General features: G+C 36.9%; 1 protein-coding gene across 3 annotated transcripts in view; it reads left to right on the forward strand.

Moving 5' to 3' along the window:
- SLC25A13 (solute carrier family 25 member 13) overlaps window positions 1-22,829 on the forward strand; it is a 104,711-nt gene that overhangs the window by 57,738 nt on the left and 24,144 nt on the right. For all 3 annotated transcript variants that reach the window (XM_039549981.1, XM_039549980.1, XM_039549979.1), the window contains 8 exons: window positions 4,083-4,229; window positions 5,764-5,902; window positions 6,726-6,819; window positions 7,088-7,172; window positions 9,362-9,446; window positions 9,901-10,059; window positions 16,716-16,768; window positions 17,708-17,788. In XM_039549981.1, the coding sequence (XP_039405915.1) occupies window positions 4,083-4,229; window positions 5,764-5,902; window positions 6,726-6,819; window positions 7,088-7,172; window positions 9,362-9,446; window positions 9,901-10,059; window positions 16,716-16,768; window positions 17,708-17,788 (843 nt within the window). The remainder of the gene's footprint in view (window positions 1-4,082; window positions 4,230-5,763; window positions 5,903-6,725; window positions 6,820-7,087; window positions 7,173-9,361; window positions 9,447-9,900; window positions 10,060-16,715; window positions 16,769-17,707; window positions 17,789-22,829) is intronic.

Below are 22,829 nucleotides of genomic sequence, written 5' to 3' on the forward strand. Positions count from 1 at the left end.
AACATTAGTATATTTTATCCATGGACAAGATAGATCTCTTGTGGCTTTAAATAAGAAGTGTTTATATGGGATTCTGAATATTTATATCCTGCCAGCACTTTTTCTGTCTGTAGTAACAGAGATGCCTGAAAGTATAGCCTCCAAACTCCTTGGCTCTAATACAGTTAACAATCTATTTGCATCAACCTAGAGCTCAGGGTGTGTTGTTTTACCCTGCTCATTTGCTGGCTTAAAATTAGCTTGTGTACCTGTACTATATACCCATCATATCTCTATCTGTTTGCATATGGTCATGTTCCATCATCACTTAAGTGGCAAGTCTGCCTTACGAAGAGCAAAATCAGCCCCTTTCTCAGCATGTAAAATCTATTCCACACAATGAATTTTAACATATGTGGGCCTGGTAAATCCGATTCTGTATTGCCTGGGAATTTACTTATGCCCAGCATATTAGTTGATGAAGTAGTAGTCTCTATAATTGAACCTTGGGATCTACTCCAGTGGCAAAGATTGTGTTGTATCTGATGACTTGTAGATACATTGGGATGGAATGCAAATATAAATTTCTATCTAAGTGCAAGGTAAAGAAGCTTTTAATGAGCTGGAGTAAGTGAAAGCTGAGTTAAAATCTCTAGATAGGAAATAATTTCATTAGAATCTGGTGCCAGCATGCCTGCCATGCTGTACAAATTAATTTTTCACAGAGTCTTATTCTGCCTGGGGGAATTCTGGACTTCCAGCATCAAGGAAGATGCTTGTTTTCTATGTATATCTTAAGTTTACAGAAAGTCTAGTTGGAGAAGGTTCTTTAGGAAGTGTAATTTGTATTGCAAAGTAATGAGGATTGTATTTCTTTAAACCTTAGTCTGTCTAGGTAAACAATATGGGACTGAAATAGGTGCAACAATAAAATTACTGCAAGTCAGCATCTCTGAAGACTACAGCTTTGCTTTATTGTTTTTCAGTTTATTTTTAAGGTGGTATTCTTTATATTAGCTGCATATACACAACAAAGGTGATGTTACAAACATCTCATAAAGAATTTTCTGATAAATTGCTAGTAGCAATTTTGAAACTCCTTTTGAAACATAGTTGTGCTGTGAGTTGTCTCAGCTTTCAGGCATGGAGGCTGAGGGAATGTATAGCCTTTCTTTTGAGGTAAACACTTTAAGGAGTTTATTGCATTGATATGCATGGTGCAGTGATTAGAAAAGTGACGTATGTCTGGTTTGTTGGTAACAGACTTTGTAGGTTTGTCTGAAATTTAGATTTGAGATGGTTTGTTACCATGTGATCATCTGCGTGTTCTTGTGTACCATACTGCTTCCATCCATGGTCATGGTTTGAGAATGTCATGTGGCTGAAGATCCCTGTGCTTCTTTCTTCCTGGTGTAACTGGAAAATGTGTAGCTCTGCTCAAAATAACCTAAAGAGTCTCCGTAGCCTAAAAAGTCTCTCCCTTCCTGAGGTCAGTCTTCTCTTGTCTATGTGCAGTATTCGTAAACCATTTTGAACTGGAACTTAGTTTCTGAACTAAGGAGGAGGTATGAATAGGGAGTTTCAGAAGACTGACATCATCCCATTCACAGTTTTGTCTTGCTGTTTGTCTACAGCTAAATGGCTCTTTTCTGTCTGACAAAAAGATGGGTAAATGGCAGCGCCAAGACCTTGACAATGTGTTTAACAAGTGGGATAATTCTCTCTAGTGGGTTCCAGTTTACCAAGAAAATTGGAAAGAATCATGTTAGCAAGGAGAGGATAGGGTGTTTTGGCTTGTTCTCAACTGTAGTAGTAGCAGCCTTTTTGCAGTTAGCTGGATGATGACAAGAAACACGCACTTGATGCACCTCTTTGGAGCACGAGCCCTGCTTTGTTCTGTGGCTAAGACATCACTGTCAGACAATGTCTCACCAATGGTACAATACCTCCAGACTCACTAATGGGTGTACACAGATGGGAACAGATTGGACTTCTGCAGGTGGTGTCCAGGTTTTTTTACTGCATTTTAGTGCTGGATTCTGCCAATGAAATACTGCCAGCAGTTTCAGCGGTTAAAACAAATTGAGTGAGGGAAGAAGAAAGCAATATTCACAGTTTCCCATGTAATCCTTCTGCTAAATACAATTTATTTTTTCTCTGGTAGTGCTTCCATTTAATGACAAACGTTTTTATTCATTTGTTCCCACGTTTCTACCTGCTAAGTGATGAGTATTTAGGATACAAGCATTATTATACCAAACTCCTCTGCAGAGCTCTCTGCCTCCCAAGTAGTTGCCTGCCTCAAGCTGACTAAGTCTTTTTGTGTTTTTGTGCTCATCTCACCATAAACCTTCCAAAATTGCTTCCTTCCAAATTTCTGTTGAAATTACAGTCTCAGTTGGAGTGAAGTAGGAACTTGCATGGCTGCATCCAGCCAGAGTGAGTATTATTGCTGAATTGTAACACCTCAACATGGGGGTCTGTAATGTAAAGAAAACGTGGCCGAACTGAAATTGTACCACTTCAAATTATAACCCCCAGGAGCGTTTCCCATCAAAAGAACAAATTTCAGATTAGTTCTGTGAGTGAAACATTGACCAGTCTTTTCCCCCCAACCCTTTCCTCCCTCTGCCTAATATATTAGGAGGTTTTCATCATACCTTTCAGGTCAGGGTACAGTGTTGCAATTAGAAATTAGGACCAAAATTGGCAGTCAGAAGGCTGAAATAAAAGGACAAGCATGGCTTGAGTGGCCACGTGAACTGAGTGAATAGAAGGAGGGAGGGATGGCATCTGCAGGCCTCTTGCAGGTCCGGTTCTACTCCGTCTGAATTTGCCTTTTGCCCTTCACTTTTTATTTCCTTGAATGCTGATGTGAGACAAATATCAGCTTACAGGAGATCATATTTACTGAGAATACATCATGATGGTGACTCTTGACTAGCTTGAGTCTTGGATTAATATGTATTTTAAGGCACATATTTGCAAATACAATGGAAATAGTTGGAGAGTGTCATGATCCACTGCAAGACTTGCTTAGTATTGCTGACATAGTTTTGCTCTGATTCCATTTTCTGAATAACTGATTATGAATCTGTATTCAAAATAAGCACTGTATTTCCAGTGAAGAAGTTTTTATAATCTTTGAAATTTAAAGGAAAGACACGGCAGTGATTTGTGTTCCTTCATTCACCTAAAAAATACAGGTTGGGAAGTCTGATTACATCACCAAAGGTATTTCTTTTTTTTACAAACCTGTAGAACTCAACAAACATTCGTATGTAATAACAAGTTACATCTGTGCAGGATTGTTCCTTTTAAATAAAAAAAAGGAAAGTAGTCTTAACAGTAATTTAAGAAGAAAGGGTGAAGGTCACAGTAGGACTTTCAGCTCTGAGAGATTATATACCTTTTTTTCTCCTTTTTTCTCTTGGTAGTACATTTGAATCACAAAATGACATTATCAGGTGGTTGTATCAGATAATGTTTATGCCTGTTACTACTGCTGAAATACTGAGAACTGATCTTTAATCAGTCATGATACAAGGAGTTCTAAATTAAACTGCTGGTGTCTTTTGTAGACAAATAACTTTATGTTTTAAATGAGGATGCTTTTTGAGGGAATCCCTTCCAGATTAGTAGGTGTCTACATGGAAATCTCTGATGATTTCAGTGTCCTCATTCAAGGAGTAGTGAGTGCTTTTACAGAAAGTATTTTGACCTGCTGTGATACGTGCAATAAACTGGATAATGCACATCATGGAACACTTTAATGTTCATGAGTGGGAGATTACTTGCACTGGTGTGTTGGTATGGGTTCTCCATTTCTCAGTTAAATGAATTGCATGACATAATGTCCAGGCAGCAAAGAAATCATGATGTTGTCCAAGGTATTGAGGTCAGTGATAGAGACCATATATGCTCCTGCTAGAAAAGGCTGAAATTTACATACTATATACATACAATAGCCACTTAACATTAGATTACCCGTAGTCGTGTTTTGTTAGGAATGAGAAGTCTTGTAGGATTGCATTACTTACATTAAATTTAACTGTTAAGGTGACGATTTTGAACGTAACTTTTTTTTCCCCATATGTTTGCAGGAGATACAATTAGAACATGCAAAACAGGCTTTTGTACAGAGAGACAATGCTCAATCTGGAAGAGTCACAGCTATGGACTTCAGGGACATTATGGTCACTATCCGGCCACACATGCTGACACCATTTGTAGAAGAATGTCTAGTAGCTGTGAGTAGTTCTGGTATCCCAGCTGGCAGACCTGGGATACAGCTGTGGGATTCTGTTTTTTATGTACCTTTACTGCTGTATGACACCTAATCCAGCTTGTGGATGCATGTTTTGAAGTCTAGCGGTTATTATCGACACATATGAAAATTAACTCTGATAGCAGAATGTATATCCTCAATGTTCTTGGTCTCCAGAGACAAAAGACAAAGCATGTAGATGGACCTTAGTTATGGCCTACAGATGCAGAGTTTGCCTTTTTCCAGCCATTCCATCATAGTAGACTGTGTCAAATACTTCAGAATGCCATTACATCCCACTTAGGACATCATCCTCAAAGACCTTGCTTTGTAATGTAAATTCTAAGCTCCTGAGTGTAATTTCCAAGTACCTGGGACAATGTATGAACTGGAACATCAGCCAAGGACATTCAGAGTATATTGTCATAGTTTGGAGTGCATAAACTGAATTAAATACTGCAATTTTGCAATTTCACTGAAGAAAGAGGTACATTTGGTTTTGACCACAGTTTCTAATTTTGGGAACTTGTAGCAGCACGTTCGAAGTACTCTAAAGCTTGGCCATATTCAGGTTTAAAGATCTGCTTAAAGATCTGTTCTGCTTTGACTTGCAAGGGAGAGTTTCAGGGGGATATGTGAGGTGATGAGAACTCCAAACTCTGACCAGAATATTAGAAGATGCATGCAGCAAAAAGGATAGCCAGAAGTCTTAGGGACTGACAGTGAGATCTGGTACTTTTTTCGATGGTTCCCTCACAGTCCTGTTAACAGCCTTCCTGGGTCATATCCTCTGTCATAAAACATAAGATTTTTGATTATCCCTCAAGGTCAGTTAAATTTTCGCAAGCTTACGCATATTTTTTCAGAAATTTGCTTGATCATTGATCTTATAATTTAAATAGAGAATTGATCCAGTCATTTTTCTGTGTGCAGATCCAACACTACTTTAAAACAGAGGTTTAAGCTCAGTTCTCATTTGAAAATGAGTGACTGTTCGAACCTTATTGTTCCCATTATGTTTGACTGCCTGATACAAGCCCGAGAGCTTACTGCTGGTTTTCCATGACTTGAAATGCCTGTGAATTTAAAGGTTTCAGTTGACCTTTTACAGAATATGTTTTGGTTTTGTTGAAATTTTCTATATAGTAATATGCTTTACATGTAGAAGTAGATTTCCTCATTACTAGATATAAACCAACTTATGAAACATTTCCAACTGAAGCAGTACTGAAACTTGAACTTTGTAAATTACTACTGGTTATGTTGTTATAATCCTGCATATGTATTTGTTTAGGTTTGTAGGGTGGGGAGAGTTTTATATTCTGGTCATGATTAGTTTCAGTAACATAAGAATCTTTCATAGTTTAAAGTTCTTTATTTTGCAGGGGTTTTTTTAAAAAGCAAGCCTGTGCTACTGTCACTCTTGTAAAATAACATTGTTCGAAAACTTTTATTTCAAGGGTTTTTTTTAGTTTTGTAACACTCTCTTTTTTCTTCTTTTACTGTCTGTACTCTAGGCTGCTGGAGGTACCACTTCCCATCAGGTCAGCTTTTCCTATTTTAATGGATTTAATTCTCTCCTTAACAACATGGAGCTCATTAGAAAGATCTACAGTACTCTGGCTGGAAATAGAAAAGATGTGGAAGTCACTAAGGGTTGGTAGAAATGTTTGCAGTCTGGAAGTTTCCTTGGGCATTTGAATGGAGGGAAAGACCTCATCTGTATTCTTTTAAATCAATTTGGGGGGGGAAGCCTGCCTCGTTAGCATTCCTTGGTTTGCCACTCAGTTTTGTACAGTCCTGTCGGAGTCCACCCTCCAGCTTTTTCATTTTGTTTCAATCAGAAAAAGGTCGTAGTAAACTTGTGGTGGGGGCAGGGTGCGGGAAGTATGTAAAGATATTTAAAAGTTTAAAAAACTTCCTAGGACCCCTGCCAAATTGGCAGCCTATTAAAGTGACCTTCAAGGGTAGTTGAAGAATTCCATAAACTTGTATTGGCGGCACAGTAAGCTGATCTACAAGCTTGGAACAAGATGTTATCTGCTATATCTAACCACTTTTATGGAGAATTCCCTGTGCAACACCAGAGTTTCATTAATGCGGCCTACTGGGACTATGCATGAAAAGTTCCACATCTCTTGACTCCTGTTTTGGGGTTTTTTCTTTGTTTGCTTTTTATTTTATATTTTTCCCTCTGACCTGCAGCCGATTGATACCGTATGTCAAATATCCTAAATCCTGCTGGTAGCACTAAGCTTTAAGACCAGAGAGTTGTACTTACTTGCATGAAGGACAGACCATTTAAAGCACACATTTATGTAGTGACAGGAACACTTCTGTTTTGGGTAACTTCCCTTTCACCCCTGCCCCAACAAGTGTCTTCTACTTTATACTAAAATATAGAGCAAATTTGGGGTGCTCTGGATTATTTCTTCTGGTTTGATTGCATTTTATTTTCTGTATTTTTATTCTGTTTCAGAGGAGTTTGTTTTGGCAGCCCAGAAATTTGGTCAGGTTACACCCATGGAAGTTGACATCTTGTTTCAGTTAGCAGACCTTTATGAGCCACGGGGGTAGGTGGAGAATTATCTGTCCCCTTCTTTCTCCTCTCCCTCTCCCTCTCCCTCTCCCTCTCCCTCTCCCTCTCCCTCTCCCTCTCCCTCTCCCTCTCCCTCTCCCTCTCCTCTCCTCTCCCTCTCCCTCTCCTCTCCCTCTCCTCTGTTGGAGCGGGAGGTGGTGTTGGGGAACAGGAGAGTGTAGCGTAGTGGCCACATGCAGGTATCTTTTAGTGATCTGAAAACCAACCTCTAAGCAAACATTAATGTGAATTAATTTTCTCAGGCGCATGACGTTAGCTGATATTGAAAGAATTGCTCCTCTGGAGGAAGGGACGTTGCCCTACAACCTGGCTGAGGCTCAGAGGCAGGTAAGAACAGAAGCCAGTACATTGCTATTGTTTGTTTCCAGTGCTAGGCAAATAGACAGCCAACCTCTTCCGGTGTTGTAATGTAAGTTGCTTTTTTCTTGTGTTCTGTAATAACTGTGAGGAGTAACATGTTGTTAGAATTTATTTTTTAACCTGTGTCATGTTCACTCCACCTCTTTTCTATGCCCCCTTCCTCTTGGGCTGCATTTGGATGGGTCAAATGTAATTTACTTTGGAAAGATAAAAGATACAGGAGTGTCATCCAGCCATTCAGTAAATATTAGATGTATACCTAATTAAGGTGTTTGTGTTTTGGGATTCCATTGCCCTGTGTTCTTTTTGATGAGGGAAAGAGACTTCCTACTTCATATATGGATGGTGAAATTCAGCATCTAGCCTATGAAATGGCAGCCCTTGTTCTGAACACACATGCATGTTCCTGGCTTCACAGTGTTCTCTGCTTTGCTTTATGCTCTGCTGAATATCAAAATAGGAGAGCTTTTAGAATAGAAACATCACAGTTTCAGTAAAAGTATTAATACTCACTGCATGTCCAAAACCTAAAGGATATTTACTTTCAATGGTATAACTGCAAATGGACTTTTTTTTGGTTTTGAGGCAAAAAGAAATAGGAGTGCTCTTTAAATGTCAGACCTGTTGATTTTTTAGTTTTCATACTATTTTATCATATTTGTATTTTCATTGATACAAGTTTCTATACAGATAGATTTAAAACTAACCTTTCTGTTTCTTTCCATCTCTATTTTAAGGCAGTCTTGACTTTGTGTCTTGTGAGACTTAAGGGTTTTTTGTTGGTTTTCTTTTTTCCTGCTCTGGGTCTGTGCGGAGACGCCAGTTTGACCACAATGAGTTGATCCAGGCTACATTTTTAGGACTGCCAGGCCGTAAGCCAGGCCTCTGTGTATGTGTGTGTGTACACATGCATCTCTTTTGCTTCTCTTTTTTCTTCTCCTGCCTCCCCTACATGTGAACACCCCCACCGCCTCTCCAGGACAGTATCTGGGGTGGTGGTTTGCTGTTTGTTTGAGCAGCGACTAAATGGTGATGATGCTGGGATGAATTCAAATGAGTTGGCTCCCAAAGCTCACCATCTTTTCCTAGAAGATTCCTAAAGGAGTTAAAAGTATTTGCATTGGTCTGAATATCAAGTAACATAAGTTACAATAGGTGGCAGTAAAAGGTAGCCAAAAATGTGTGATGAAAGTAGCAGCTTCTTCAGTTTTTGCTTTGGGGCCACTGTCTCAGCTACCATGATTTGCGTTCTAAGAGGCAAGGACATATGAACCTGCTTAAATCTTACAATTTCTTCTGTATATGTGTTCTACCTTTTCATTTTTTTCCACCCAATTCCTTTTTAATGTCAGCTGTTTGATGCTGAGACTGGAAAGATTTTCAGCTACATTGATATCTTCAATCTGTTTTCTGGATAACTCCACTTGTATGGGAATAAACTAAAACATAAACACAGGAAAATCCTTCCATATTTTTATTTTGTTCCTTTACTTGCAGTATGCTAAAAATAACATATTGCAAAAAGTGATAGTAAGTATGGAAGACTGAATGCCCCGCCCCTGCGGAAATTTTGTTTTCTTTATTATTTTCTTTCATTAGATAGCAATTTTAAATCTGGAGCACTTTTGAAATTTATTTTTCGTTGGGTTGAATCTAGCATTCATAGACTGTGAGCAAAATGAAGTTGTGGGGGTGCTTCATGGAACCTTATTTTCCTTTAGCTAGTATGAGTGAACAATGCTTGCATACTTGTTTTGGTAGCCTGGCAAGTAATAGGTATACCTGGTTTTGGCGACAGTAGAAAGAAATTCCAAGCTGGAGTTGCTTTTAGCTGTAGAAAATTAATGACTTAAGGGGGCAATATGTAAGCCCTCATTTAGACCACATTTAGACCATTGATTTTAGAGTTGTATAATTTTGTTGTAGTATCAGTCTGTTTTCTTTGCTATTCCAATCTGAAGAGGCTGCCTTATATGACACTTAGAATTCAGTGGAAAAGAAATAATAATTGAGAACAAAATCTCTGGTGTACTGAGGGATTTTTTCCAAGTATCCATATACTTATATCTGTCTGATCATGAAATGTTCTCTCGGGAAATGAGATGTTCTGATTATTTTTCTTGTCTTTCCTTTTGTTTTAAATCCTGCCTTGACAGAAAGCTTCAGGCGATGTGTCTCGACCTGTTCTCATCCAGATTGCAGAATCAGCGTACAGGTTTGCCCTTGGTTCAGTTGCTGGAGGTTAGTCATGGCTGAGCAAAAGAATATTCATCTTCACTGTTTGGGTTTTTTCTTCTTTTCTTTTGCCCTTCTTTCCCTTCTGCCTCTCATTTAAGTTTGGAAGGTTTCTCAGACTTTCCTTTGGAGCTGTGTCTAAGGGATGGGATGACTGTAAGATTGAAGGGGAAAGGATCATCTGGTCTACAAGAATTTTGGAATTTATGAGCCGTTGCAGTTTCCAGGTGACATTGCTATCTGATTTGTCCCCAGACAAATTTCAGGAAAATCAGATTAATAATGAGGTAGGACTGGAAAGTGCATTTGGTTAAAGCTGTGGTAGTTTAATGTATCCAAAATATATCATGAAGAAAAAAGATACAACTGATATGCTAGATGTAAATATGAAAGATGACATTTGCAGTCAAACAGTGCAAATGCAAAATCATGTTTTCTAATATCTTGATTTTGTTTTCAGCTGTTGGAGCCACTGCAGTCTACCCAATTGATTTAGTAAAAACTCGCATGCAAAACCAGCGTTCTACAGGCTCTTTTGTGGGAGAACTTATGTATAAAAACAGCTTTGATTGCTTCAAGAAAGTGCTACGTTATGAAGGTTTCTTTGGGCTTTATCGAGGTAAGTTTAAAAGGTGTTATATACTAATGATAAGATGCTATTAAGAGTTTTGTGTGACTGGATTTTTAAGTCTTTTTAGCTCAGACTTCAGTTTTGCTTCTTCTCTCTTACAGGGGAAGGATTTGCAAACTTCTCAATAGTTAAAACTTCACTGTAATGAGAACATTTCTGTAGGACCTCTCTGTCCTTTACCTCCTCATCTGCCATAGGGCAACATTAGCAATTTCCTACAGCAAGTATATATTGTTAGTAAAATTTTCATTTCCTTAGCAGTCCTTAGTGCCAAGAGTGTTTTGTCCTGTTTGGTAAGAAGTTAGATCATGTGTGGGTTTTTGTTCTTTGGAATACTTTTTGTTGTATTTCTTTTGAGACAAAAAAGTCTCTGTGTACCAATTGCATTTGCTTCAGTTATCATTGGAAATAGTCATCTTTATCAAGTTTTATGTATACCTTTTCTTAGGTTGTCACTGTGGAGTCAGGGAGAGTGATTTGCTGGGTTTCATCCCACTTAGCTTTATATATGTAACCAAGTTAAGAAGTTACCTGTTCCAAACTGCCTTTGTCAATGGAGAAAGCGCCAAAAGCTATTGATTCTGTTTCGGATGTAAATCATCCTCACTTTGGCTGTCTTGGATAAGTGCCTGCAGTTAAATGGTGGCTTTTTTTTTTTCGTTTTATCCTTGCCCTGGTTGTGGCATCAGTGGTGTCAGTTCAGGTAACCTCGAAGAAGTCATAAAGAATCAGGAACCTCAGCATGAGATTGCAGTTCTTCTCTGTCACAGAGTTAAAGTAAATTACATTTCTGGTGTCACAATTATTGAGATCTTCTATCCCCCTCTGCCGTATTGATAGGGTAGAATTTGAAATTTGCATTATTTCATTTTCAGCCAGCTTGCTTAGAATCTTCTTTTCATTTTTGAAAATAGAAATATTGTAATGAAAGAAATAACTTGTTAAAAGCAGTTGAGTAAGGAATGAGGAACAGAGGAGTTTGGTAACATATTGTTATGAACTGGCAAAGTTATGTGTACCTTAAAAAATAGTAACAGTTCATAAAACAATGTGGGAAACATCATTAAAACTAGGTGGTGTGATAGGTGTGCACACTGTAACATACGACCCAAGCTACTAGAGGTTGGCTAAGTAGCTCTTCTGCAAAATACAGACTCTGTAATTATTTCAGCACAATTGGAGATGGGGAAGGCTCTGTTTGAGACAATTTTTGGAGTAGACATAATAATTTAATAAAGAGTACTGGCATGGTCTCTATTTTGTAAGGATTTATAGCAATCAAAATCTTTCAAAAGTCCCAGTTACTAGCTAAAGAACCAAATGTATTCCTTGCAAATTTTCGTCTGCTTCTTCCAGCATCCTGAAAGAATAAATAAGCAGAATTCCACTCTTGCCGCCTCATGTCTTATTGAAATTCTGAAGGACAGTGGTTTTTTTCACCTGGAAAAAAAACCCCAAAAACCAAAAAACCCTCAGAAATGTCATAAATGCATGTTCTTAACTCCATTTGTTTGTCCTGAATTTGGAGTGATTTTTTTCATTGCCAAGTTTAGGGAATGTTGGGAAACTTCATTGGTATAGCTTGTCCTTCCATCCCCCATCGTCTTTACTACTTTTCAGTTTTCTAAGGAATACTGAATAGTGAAATCTCAGTTTGGTGGAGCTGAACTTCTAAGACCAGGCCAATAATCTAATTTCTGGATTATACAGTAGAGCACCATAATTTTAGAGGCAAATTGAGACCTGCGTTTCTACAAATTCTCTCCTTAAAGAGCATCCTGACTTAGCTCTTTTTAAAGAGACAAATAGAGAAAACTGCTTAAAAATCTGGAGCTCCCTCTGTGCAGTTCTGTAAATTTGGACCATTGCCTACTTTCCAAGGAGATGATGTTGAAGAAAGTTTAGCAGCTGAGTGCAGAGCAAAGTTTCCGGTTAAGCTTGAGAGGACAAGAAAATTTGAAAGGAGCATTTTATAGGTTAGTGTAATTACCCAATGTAATGCAGTAAATGTATAGCAAGAGTCATCTCCTCCTAGTCTTGAATCCTGCACTAGGTAGGACACACTACAGAGTACATTACTTTTTGCTACTCATTGGTCACGGCAATTCTTTCTTCAACTGTGATTTGTTCAGGGTTAAGTCAGTGTGGGTGGTTTTGAAGGAGGGAGTAATCATTGGCAGACTTCTTCTTAGCTGAATAGATGCAAAAACTTTTAAAAAATTGTACTAGAAACATTTAGAGAAGTGGTCTCTTTTTCATGATGGACTTCAAGAAAGCAAGCAGTAATTATAAGCCCCACTCTGAACTCAGCCATTTTGGATGATATTTTTAATGCAAGGCTTATATTTCTGTCCAACTAAGTGAACTGATTTTTCTTTCTTGTATCACTGTTTTTTTCCAAACTTGGAAACCATGTTTTAAACCACCATCTCAGATAAGGATAAATTACACCATCTTGTGGATATATAGAGATCACTGAATTTGGTTTGATGTCAGTTTGGTTGTAAGTATAATCAGTGTTGCCACTGAAAAGACACTTGGATTAAAAAAAAAACCCAACAAAACCAAACATGATATAAACCTCTGTAGAGTCTTTATAATATGGATTATATGAATGCTGTGTTGTTAGCATATTTTTTAAGACCATATCTGAGATAAATTTTTCATCTGTCTCTCAGCATGGCTGAAAAGAATGCTCATCTCATATACCTGTAATTTACTGTTCTGTCTACATTTATACCTGAAATGCGTATTTAGAAACTCACAGGTATTTTTATATATGCAAATGTAAGAAAATTTTGAAAGCTGTGATTTGTCAAGATCTCTTCCAACTGATGAGGTCACCTTCATGTCATAATAGAATTTTAGTCAGAAGTCCACCTGATGAGTCACAGAATGCTTCACAGACTTAAGCAGTGCATCCAGTAGAGATTGTTTCACCCATACGTGATAGAAGTTTCATGGGAAATTTAAGTACCAGAGATAAAATGTAGTTTAGGAAAATGTTTGGTGACCATGCTGTTAATGCCACTTTGCCTAGAGGATGGAAAAGACAGGAAATGCTGTTGAAGACACTGTCATCTGTGATCATGAACTGTTCAGGAGCTTGTTTGTTAGTTTTATTTCTGTTGATAGTGCTTCTAGCCCTGCAGTCACTCCAAATGCCACCTAATTTAGATTTTAATGATTTGATCATCATCCAGCTTCATTATTACTGATGAACTCCCATGCTAATGGTGTAATAAGACTGTGGCAGAAACTTTCCTTCCAAATTATGCAATGGAATACTGTTTATAGAGACTGGAACTTCAAGCCTGCTTGTACCCCAAGTTCTGTCAAAACACAAAATTTTCAGGAAATACCCCATTTCCAGTCTGAGGGAGTGTTTTTTGAATGGCAGGTGGTGATTAATTGTCCAGTTTATTGTGTGACTCCTGTAATTGAAAAATTCAGCAGTAATCCATTACTGCGTTCCTGTAAGATGCCCTAATGGTGTCAAATATTTTATATAGACCGAGTAACAAAACCTTCAGTCACTTTTTTTTTTCTAATACGAAGGGAAAATCACATCTATTACACAGTGTGAAGCATCTCTGTTAGATATCTAAAAAAATACTTTGGCCAAGTAAGATTTTTTTTTTTCTCAGTGCCATCAGTATAGCTGGGCTGGCTGAGCTGTTGTGTACATATTCACAGTGTATTTAGACTGCTTTCAGAACATGTACAGTGTCACAAACTGAATGCAGCTCTTGGTGCTCTCTCTTGCACACACCTTCACCTTCCCTGAGAGTCCCACTATGACAGTGTGTCACATATGAAATGGTACATTGTAATTCCTGCTAAAAAGCCTTGGATATAAAAAATGCATTGAATAATATGTTCACTATGTACTATTCTAGCAGGCTGCCTATGTGCAAGGTACTATGCTCTGATGTTATAAAAGGCATGTATTTTTAAGGCACTGTCAGACATTTCTAAGCCTGTTCTCCATCTGTGTTTATATCATATTGCTGATCTGCTAATGCATAGTTAACACTGAGAAATTCCCACCGTGTCAGGATAACCCCAGCAGAAACATGACATTATCATATGGGGCCCTTGATGTGCTTTCTTTCTTTCAAAACCTAGCATCTTTATCATGTTTAGAAAATGTTCAACAGTGTTTCAGGGCTCCCATCAAAACAATAAAGAAAAGATTTAATTTTGATGGTCATAGCATATAGAATGCACAGGTACCACTAGAGATAGCTTTATTGCATAGGTATGAGTTCAGATGAAGGGTCCCTCTACCTTCCTAAGATGCTGGAGACAGTGGGCCTAGCTGGTACCTGGTAATGCTATAAAACATAGTCTTAAAATTCATGCTACCTTTTATACAATACTCTGCTGTCTTGCAGTAGATATATACAGCATTATATGTAATTAAACTTAAAGAGCACTTTTATACTATAAAATCATTTGAAGTAGAGGCAGGAAAAGAGGAAAGTGCTCTGGGTTTTGGTTGTTCAGTTGGGTTTTTCTAGTGTTGGGGTTTTCTTTAAATGCTGCCTATTTTATTAAACTTCTCTACCTCAAAGTTTTATGGAGAGCTTTGAGTCGTAACAGTCCCATTCAGATTTGAGTACAAAAGGAAAGAACCAGATGAAAAAAAAGATAACTTGTGCCAAGATAAACCTATTTTCCCTATGGCTTTACAAGTGCTTTTACAAATGCAAAGTTTTGGGAGCTGAAAAATGGTTAAAAGGACATCTTTGATCAGTTCAGTGAAAATGAATTTGATTTGTCTTGCTAATGTTGTTTCTAAGACTGGAGGTTTATACAGATAACCAACTGGACTACTTTTATAATTTTCATATATGGAATGTCTTTTTCTGTGATTTATTTGATAAAATATGACTTGAAAGTCATGGTGGGGTGTAGTAATATATGTATATGTGATTTTAAAATTAATGACCTTTGTGTTTAAAATTATATCTGCTATATCAGACCTGCTCTAATTTTACTGGATTAGGTTTAAGATTAGGTATTGTACTTTTAAAGTATATGGAACATTTTTTTTAATCTCTAAAGATATAAATTAATTTGCCATAGTGTTTATATAAAGCCAAACATGTCCTATAGCAAGATGTAAATATTATAGCAATTATGAAGATAATTTTGTAATGAAAAATATCCAGTTCCTTTTATATTACTGTTTCCCTCATAGTGCTGCAGATAATGTAATATTTAATTACATCATTCTGAGTGGCTTAATGGTTTTTCATTGAGGTCTGGTTTCAAATTACCTGTGCGAGTAAAACTTTTTAAGAAACTCAGATTCTGAAATTTAACTTACTCTGCAGAATCTCTTGGTTTTGCACAACTTTATATGAACTTAGTGCTACTATATTTTTTAATTTGAATATTCAGTCGTATGATCATAATGCACCATAGTTGTCTTGGTAAATGTTACATGTATATGTACGTCAGCTGTATAAAGACATTACCATCTAAATACGGTTGGGTCTCCTGCTACCACAAACCAAATGGTGCTTTTCTTCAGTGTCAATTCCTTATTAAGAGCATCAGTAGGAACCAGTAAAGCTGATGGATGGTGGCAGGGTGGAAGAGCATGTACATTTTTGTGTGGTGTTCTGACATTTAGCTCTTTTGTGTGGTGTTCTGACATTTAGCTCTGCTGAAAATGCTTTTCAGCAGGTTAACTTCTGGAAGTGGAAACTTAATTGTTTTTTTTTCAACAAAATAAAACCATGGAGAGGTGAAAATGTCAGGCTTTGTAGAAAGTACCCAAAGGTGCTGCCTGAGCTGCTAAAACAAAGGGCTCTGCACCAGGAGCTCTAGCTGGGGTGATTTTCTCACATTTCTGAATGGGGTCCTAATTTCATTATGCTGATGAATGCTTGCAACACCATTCTAGCTTCAGGCTTTGTTGGTAAGCTTTGCCTATTTTTAGGCTGTGTCATTCAAGTGTTTACAAAATATCGGCCGTTCACATCAAACAAGTGAAGCTGGCAGTCAGAAATTCACACTTCCACTTCTGTAACACATCACTTCTGACAAAATAAAATAAAAACTTCCATACCTGGGAAGAAAGCAACATAATTTCCTTTGTTTTAAGAACTGATGATTTAGCTGGGCAAAGAGCTCAAGAATGCAGTCATACATGTTTGAATGTTTTGCAATATTTTGATTCCTATCCCCTTCAGTCCTTCCATCTAATGCCATTGTTTTTGTTAGAAAAAAAGTACTGAGGTTTTGACTTTTGAGGTGGATGCGTTGTGTATCTCACAAAATTAATTAGAAAGTCTTGATTTTTGTGCGGAGACACAGAAAACAGATGTTAGTTTAGGACGGTGCTGAAACATTTGGCAAATCTATATTAGTGTTTAAGCATAAAATGAGCTAGTATAAATTAAAAAGAAAAAAGAAACAAGTACATATAGACATATACACATAGCACTTGAAGTGGTAGCACCAAGTTTGTTCTCAAAATTGAATGTTTAAGTACTCTCATTATACATAATAACACAAAATTGCTGTAAAAATCGCCTGTTTCTAGGTGCTGGTCTCTACATATATTTGTTGATTTGTTTATTTAATACCAAGTTACTCAATGCCTTGAATTCTCTATTTCCATGTTACAGGTCTGTTACCACAGCTATTAGGAGTAGCACCAGAGAAGGCCATAAAACTTACTGTAAGTTTGTAAATGGATTGTTTTCACATTTCTCACATTGTAAAATGCATCAAATTACAATTAGCATCTGTTAATATCTGACTTGTGAACAGTACAAGTGGCATACAAGTCTCATCCAGAGGTGTACATGTACATTTTAAGAATCCTATTGAAAACTTACTTTTGGACTCACTCCAAAATATAAAAAGCTCATTCAACTTGTTCAGCTCATCTGGTTGTTTGTAAGTAGTGTAGAAACCTTTGGTTTAACTTCTTAACAAATCAGAATAGTTACTTATTGGAGGGCTTTTGTTTTTGTATCTCCACGTGGTTCCTGTATGTACGATTCTAGTGCAACAGGAGATAGATAATATGAGCATGTAGTGAATTGTTGGTAAGAAAGGAACTTGTTTGTGGTTTTTTTTTTTCTGAATGGTTTTACTTCTGTAATTTTGTTAGTTCTTGAGTGTTTGTAAGGCACTTAAGAATTTCTTATTATAACCCAATCATAATATATTGTTTATTCACTGATAAGGTAATATTCACCAAAGCTGGTAGTATGCATTAAAAAAAAAGAAAGGTGCTTAATGCTACTAATTGAATTGTCATTGTGTTAAAGCTTAGTATTGAACATTCTGATATTAATTTGACATTTTATTTAAATTTTAAATATAGTGAGCACTTCTAAAATATCATTTTATAATTTTCTGATTTTTAAAATTACTTAATGATGATACATTTTTTCAGTAATAAGTATTTGAATTATGCTGCAAATTTTTTTAAGAAAAACATAGCTTTAGAATATTTGATATAAAATCTTAGACTTTGATTTCTTTAATATCTTGTAGTTTGGTAGCTTAGTGGATGTATTTGCATTTTCATTTGCACAGAATTTGCAGCTGATGAGTGTTTTCTCTGACCTTTTAATTTATTAGCTTTCATAAATGTTTGTCTTTTAAGGTTAATGATTTTGTGAGAGATAAGTTTCGGAGTAAAGATGGATCTGTTCCACTGGCTGCAGAAATTCTTGCTGGTGGCTGTGTAAGTATCTTTAATTTCCTTCATATGAGATTCATGAAAGTGCAGTTTATACGATTAACTGTGTGGACTAAGGCTTCTGTTTAACCACAGATCCGGTTCAAGAGACTCTACTAGAGCATCTCAGTTCTTTCCTAGATAGGCCAGCCGTTGATGAAAGGGTAAATGTTTCTGTGCATCGTGCCTTTTAACTGCACTCTCTAATTCTCACAGCTTAGAGTTTGTTTCCTTAATAAAGAATGTCTCTTTATTCATGTTGGCTGTAGCTTATGGCCTAAAGAGGATTCATGCTAACCTTTCCAGAAGTTAATAATTAGTTACTACTTTGTGGCACCCACTCTGCCACGTCACTTCTTTCCTGATGTGTTATTGCACCCACTAATTTTCACTTTTTGCAGTGATACTGGCTTTTTGAAATGGCAAAGACTGCTCATGCTTCTTTGAGTTCATAGCAGACGTAGGCTGTGTAATGTTAACTCCGTGCATAATGCATTCCTGAATGTAGGCTGTATTTAAAACCCACTAAGATTTTAGGAGTGTTTTCCTTGCACAAAGTAGTATCTTAATGAACAACTGGCATATCACTGGGTAAATGATAATACTTCACTATTTGGTCTAGTTCTGTCTGTTCATATTACAGGTTACTGTATCTGGTGTATTGATTTGTTCTAGCAAATGTAAATACTTTAGGTAAAATGAATAGTTGTTCAAAGACCAGTACCTTTTACAGATAAAGAGCACTGTTTATTTAAAACAGCTTTGATCACTGGGGCAGAGCAATGTTGGTGTGTTCTTAATCTATCTTTGTTTCTGCTGTCATAAGACAGATGAGGTCACATTTTCAAGCAGCTTCTACCTGTGTCGAAAACTACAGTGAGCAGCAACTTAATAAAAAAAAATGCTTGCGTCTTAACCTCAGTACGTGCAGAGATGTGTGCTGTATGTGCTTGCAGAAAGTGAACTACGATTATCTGAGCCTCAGGGTGCAGTGGCTCGGTTGCATTGCAGGCTGAGAAGCCCTGGCTTTCTGTAATTCTCAGGAGATGGGGCAGGATTTGGCTGCTGTCTCACTGCTCCTTCTGTTTGATCACTGACCTGTTGTAGACTGCCAGGTAGGATCCCCTTGTTCTGTAACTTTAGGAGCATTCAGGGAAGAAAAAAAGAAGGGGAGGGGGAGAAGAATGTGGGTCTCTAAAGCCCTAAATAAAAAAGCATGCTGTAAATGAAAGAAAAATGCAATAAAGTGCTTGCAGAGTAAAAAGTATTTGCCCCTTACACTAATAAAATGTCTCATGAACATTGCAGCCACAGAATTCAGCAAAATTTTCATTTAAAATGTCATTTGATCTAGAGTTTTTATTTTACAGACTGCTGTGAGTTTTTTAATGCAGTACAAAAAGCACTCTTTACAGAGACCTGTCATTCATGAGAGTGCTGCAGCAAGCTTTTTTGCCAGCAGTTCATTGTAAACTAAGGATCTGCTTTAAGAGATAGGTGGTTTGAGATGTATTTTAAATGTGCTGTAAATGTTGGCTTGCCCTAAATTTATATTAACAGTGAGATGCTGCATAAAGTTGCAGCAGTAGACGTGCAGTGGCAGAATGCCCTGAGTTTTCTTTTTAACTGTGGTGCTCCACTCAAGGGCATAGTTTGGTGCCAGGTAGATAGGTTGCAACTTGTCTCTTCAGCAGGTGGTCTTTGGGTTCTTCTGTAATTTTAAACCCAATTCAGACTAGCAACAGAGACTCTCATTACCAGTGGTGCCCTGGGTTTTTTGGGGTGAATTTTTCTCTCATGGTGTAAAATACGAGATGCCAAAGACAGGCTTTCAGCATTGTATTGGCCTCACTTTTTGTCCCCGTTTAAGCCATCGTGAAACCTGTGATTTCACTGTGGAAGCAGCACGGACAGTGTTGAATGCTTGAAAACTGTCAGTCTTTGATTTTTACCTCATTTCACAATGTAGTAATCATTTATGTGGGAGGCAAGAAGACAGGAGGGCATGATGTGTTAAAGTCTAAAAAGGGGAAGCCAACTAAGATGAATTTTCTAAGACACCTGCCCTACCACCTTTCTGCTTTCCACGTCTAAGTCTCAGCTGGGATTGTGTTGCAAACACAGATTTAAATTTTTCTTCTTCAGTGCTTCTGTTTCCTTGGAGTGTATTCATTGCTTATGCAAGAGCTGAGTGCTGGGATGCATGCTCGTTTGTAATGTTTAAAATAGCAGCCCTGTGAATACGGTATAGTAATAATACCTAAGAAAGGGAGGACAAGCAGATACTTGGATGGTTTGGGTTGTTCAGTAACACAAAGGGCTTTGAAGGGGTCAGTATCACCTGAGTAGCTCCACTCTGCTGTTTGCCCAACCATTGCCAGGCATTGACTTTTAAGTCCCCAAGGAGTTCACTTTGCATCATAATTACTGTGAATTAGTACACATGGCTGACTTTTGCACTTGTAACTAAAGCTGATTGTTTCATTGAACAAGTCTTTTTCTGTTTTGTAAACTGTTTTCCCTCCTAAAAAAAAAAAGAAAAAAGAAGAAAATAGATCATTTATTTCGTGACCTTGTGGCACTTAATTCAGTTAACAGCCTGTTTCATAGCTTTTTATTATGTGAAGATGAAAGCGATAGGGTGGTGGAGATTTTTTCTTTTTGAGACCCCCAAGAATATAATTAAAAGTATAACCTTTATACTTAAGGACGGCTGTTATGTAAATTACTAATTCAAGATTTCCATCTCCTTTGTTTGTAAGAAATTTTCCTAATGACTACAGTATTTGTTACCCATAAAAATGCGTGTAGCTTTCAGATTTGCACAGTGCCTGACACCCACCATGAACTCTGATCTCTGCTGTGCATTTCGGACTCTCATCACTCATGCAAACCCTATATAGCCCTTATCATTATTAGACGAGTAAAAAGCTTCAGTTTCAAGGCACAGTGTGATGATGCTGTAGAGCTATGATCTGCTGAGCATCTAAACCACAAAGCTGACTTAACCTTATTGAATTAAAATGGGCACGAATATGCTAGGTTTGATTTCTGCTAATGCTATAATTTACCTTCAGAGTTCTTTCATAAAAGGATGTGTAAGCTGTAAGTACAATTTGAAATACTTTTTTTAGAGTGACAATAATCTTGAATTTCTGGAAGCTTTATTTCATGGTCTTTTGCTTGATTTTATATTTTAAATAAAAAATAATTTTAAGTCATACCAAGTTTAACTGCTTGCTTTTTTTAAACTTAATTCACTTAAGAGCATCTGTTGAAAGTAACCTGATTTTTTTTTTAATAAAGTATTATATATTATTCTTATTTTTTGAGTCATATTAACACATTGAAAACTCTGTTTGTAAAAGAGTAATAAAATAAATATGTTTGGGGTTTTGAGACATTACCTTTAATACTAACTTTTCAGGTGAGACAGTCATTTTGCTTGGTACCTTACATAAAACAATTCCACATGTAATGAAAAAGTTACGTTTGTGTAACTGGGGAAGAGATGCAAATATGCAAAATAAAGAGCGATATAAAATATAAAAGAATGCTAAGAAAAACAGAAGAAGGATTATAGCATGACTAAAAAGAAACAGCTATGTAATATATGTTGCCTTGTCTGCATATATTAATACGGTGATATCGGTAAGTAGGAGGCTTAATTTTCAGCAAGAAAAGAGAACTACGTTTTGCTTTATTAACCTTTCCTCCTGCTCTCCCTTCTCCTCCTGAGCATGGAGTCTTTTCCTTCCCAGCTGCTCAGTGTGTGCTCCCTATTAGCCAGCTTAAATCATGTAGCACAATACAATTACAGATCCCATACAGATCTGCTTTTGTTTAAATTGTCAAGGCAATTTTAGGCATATTTCGATAGACTTTATAGGAATCATAATAAAGTTAAAATGTTAAATTGGACCTGCTTGCACAGCCTCAACTCTGCTGTGGAACATAAAAATTAGATATGGTTAAGATGGAGTGCAAAATCCTGCCCAGAATTAATTTTTATAAAGGAATGTGATGTGAAGTTCCAGGGAATTGTGCCAAATAACAGATCCAGTGCAAATAGTTTTATTAAGCTACTTAAAACATGTATTTTATGTTTCAGAGAGTAATAAAGAGAAGTCCAGATCTAAGCTACATTTTCTCTGTGGCATTGCAGTGGAGGCAGAGGGGGTATAAATTGCAATTCCCACATTTAGATCTCTTACTTGCAAAAATTCAGAGATTTGGAAGTTGTGGACTAAAGGAAACTGAGGGTGTCATTCATTCATTCTTCCATTGTTCTGAAACCTAAATATGATAACATTCTACTATATTTGGTGAGGGAAGCTGAGCTATGGGTAAAATTAAACTGAACCTTATATATGCCAGGGGAAAAAAATACCTGCATGTATATCTGAAAAAAAAAACAACCCCAAAACAACCAAACAGCTGCTGTCACACAGAAAAGTTTTGGTCTATTTTATTGAGATAGTTAAATAAAGATGGTAATCTTGACGATTGCTCTTACGACCTTTGAAAGCAAATGGCATATGTCTCTTGAACACTTAGCAGATTTATTCTCAGAGGTCTATTCTTCCTGTGGTTGAGGATCCATTACTTTCAAGGGGAGTTCTACCTGCTTGTGTATGCCCAACTTTCCCATCTGGTTTAAGGAGAAGTTCAGAAACTCCTAATACATGCTTTCTTTTCTTGATTAAATTTTAAGCTATTTTCTTTGTGCATAAAATTGATGTTGTTCAATAAATTAATTAGATTCTGTTTAACATAATGGATATAATGTAACTGAATATACTATAATTAATTAGGTATTTTTAAAGTGTAGTTTTGTTCTCTGAACTGCTATAATTGTAGATATTTTCAGCATGCTGAAAATCATTTAAATTAATTGTAAGTGTTTGGTACAAAAGCCCCAACTAGATCTGGACTTAAATTTTAATTCACATTTGCAAACGCACTGTATTTCAACACTGCTCTGTTTTAATTGTCTCTGATAAATTTTCATCTAATTTTTGATTTAAGCCTTATGATGAGGTTTGGG

This window comes from Corvus cornix, chromosome 2 (assembly GCF_000738735.6).
Source record: "Corvus cornix cornix isolate S_Up_H32 chromosome 2, ASM73873v5, whole genome shotgun sequence".
Taxonomy (NCBI): domain Eukaryota; kingdom Metazoa; phylum Chordata; class Aves; order Passeriformes; family Corvidae; genus Corvus; species Corvus cornix.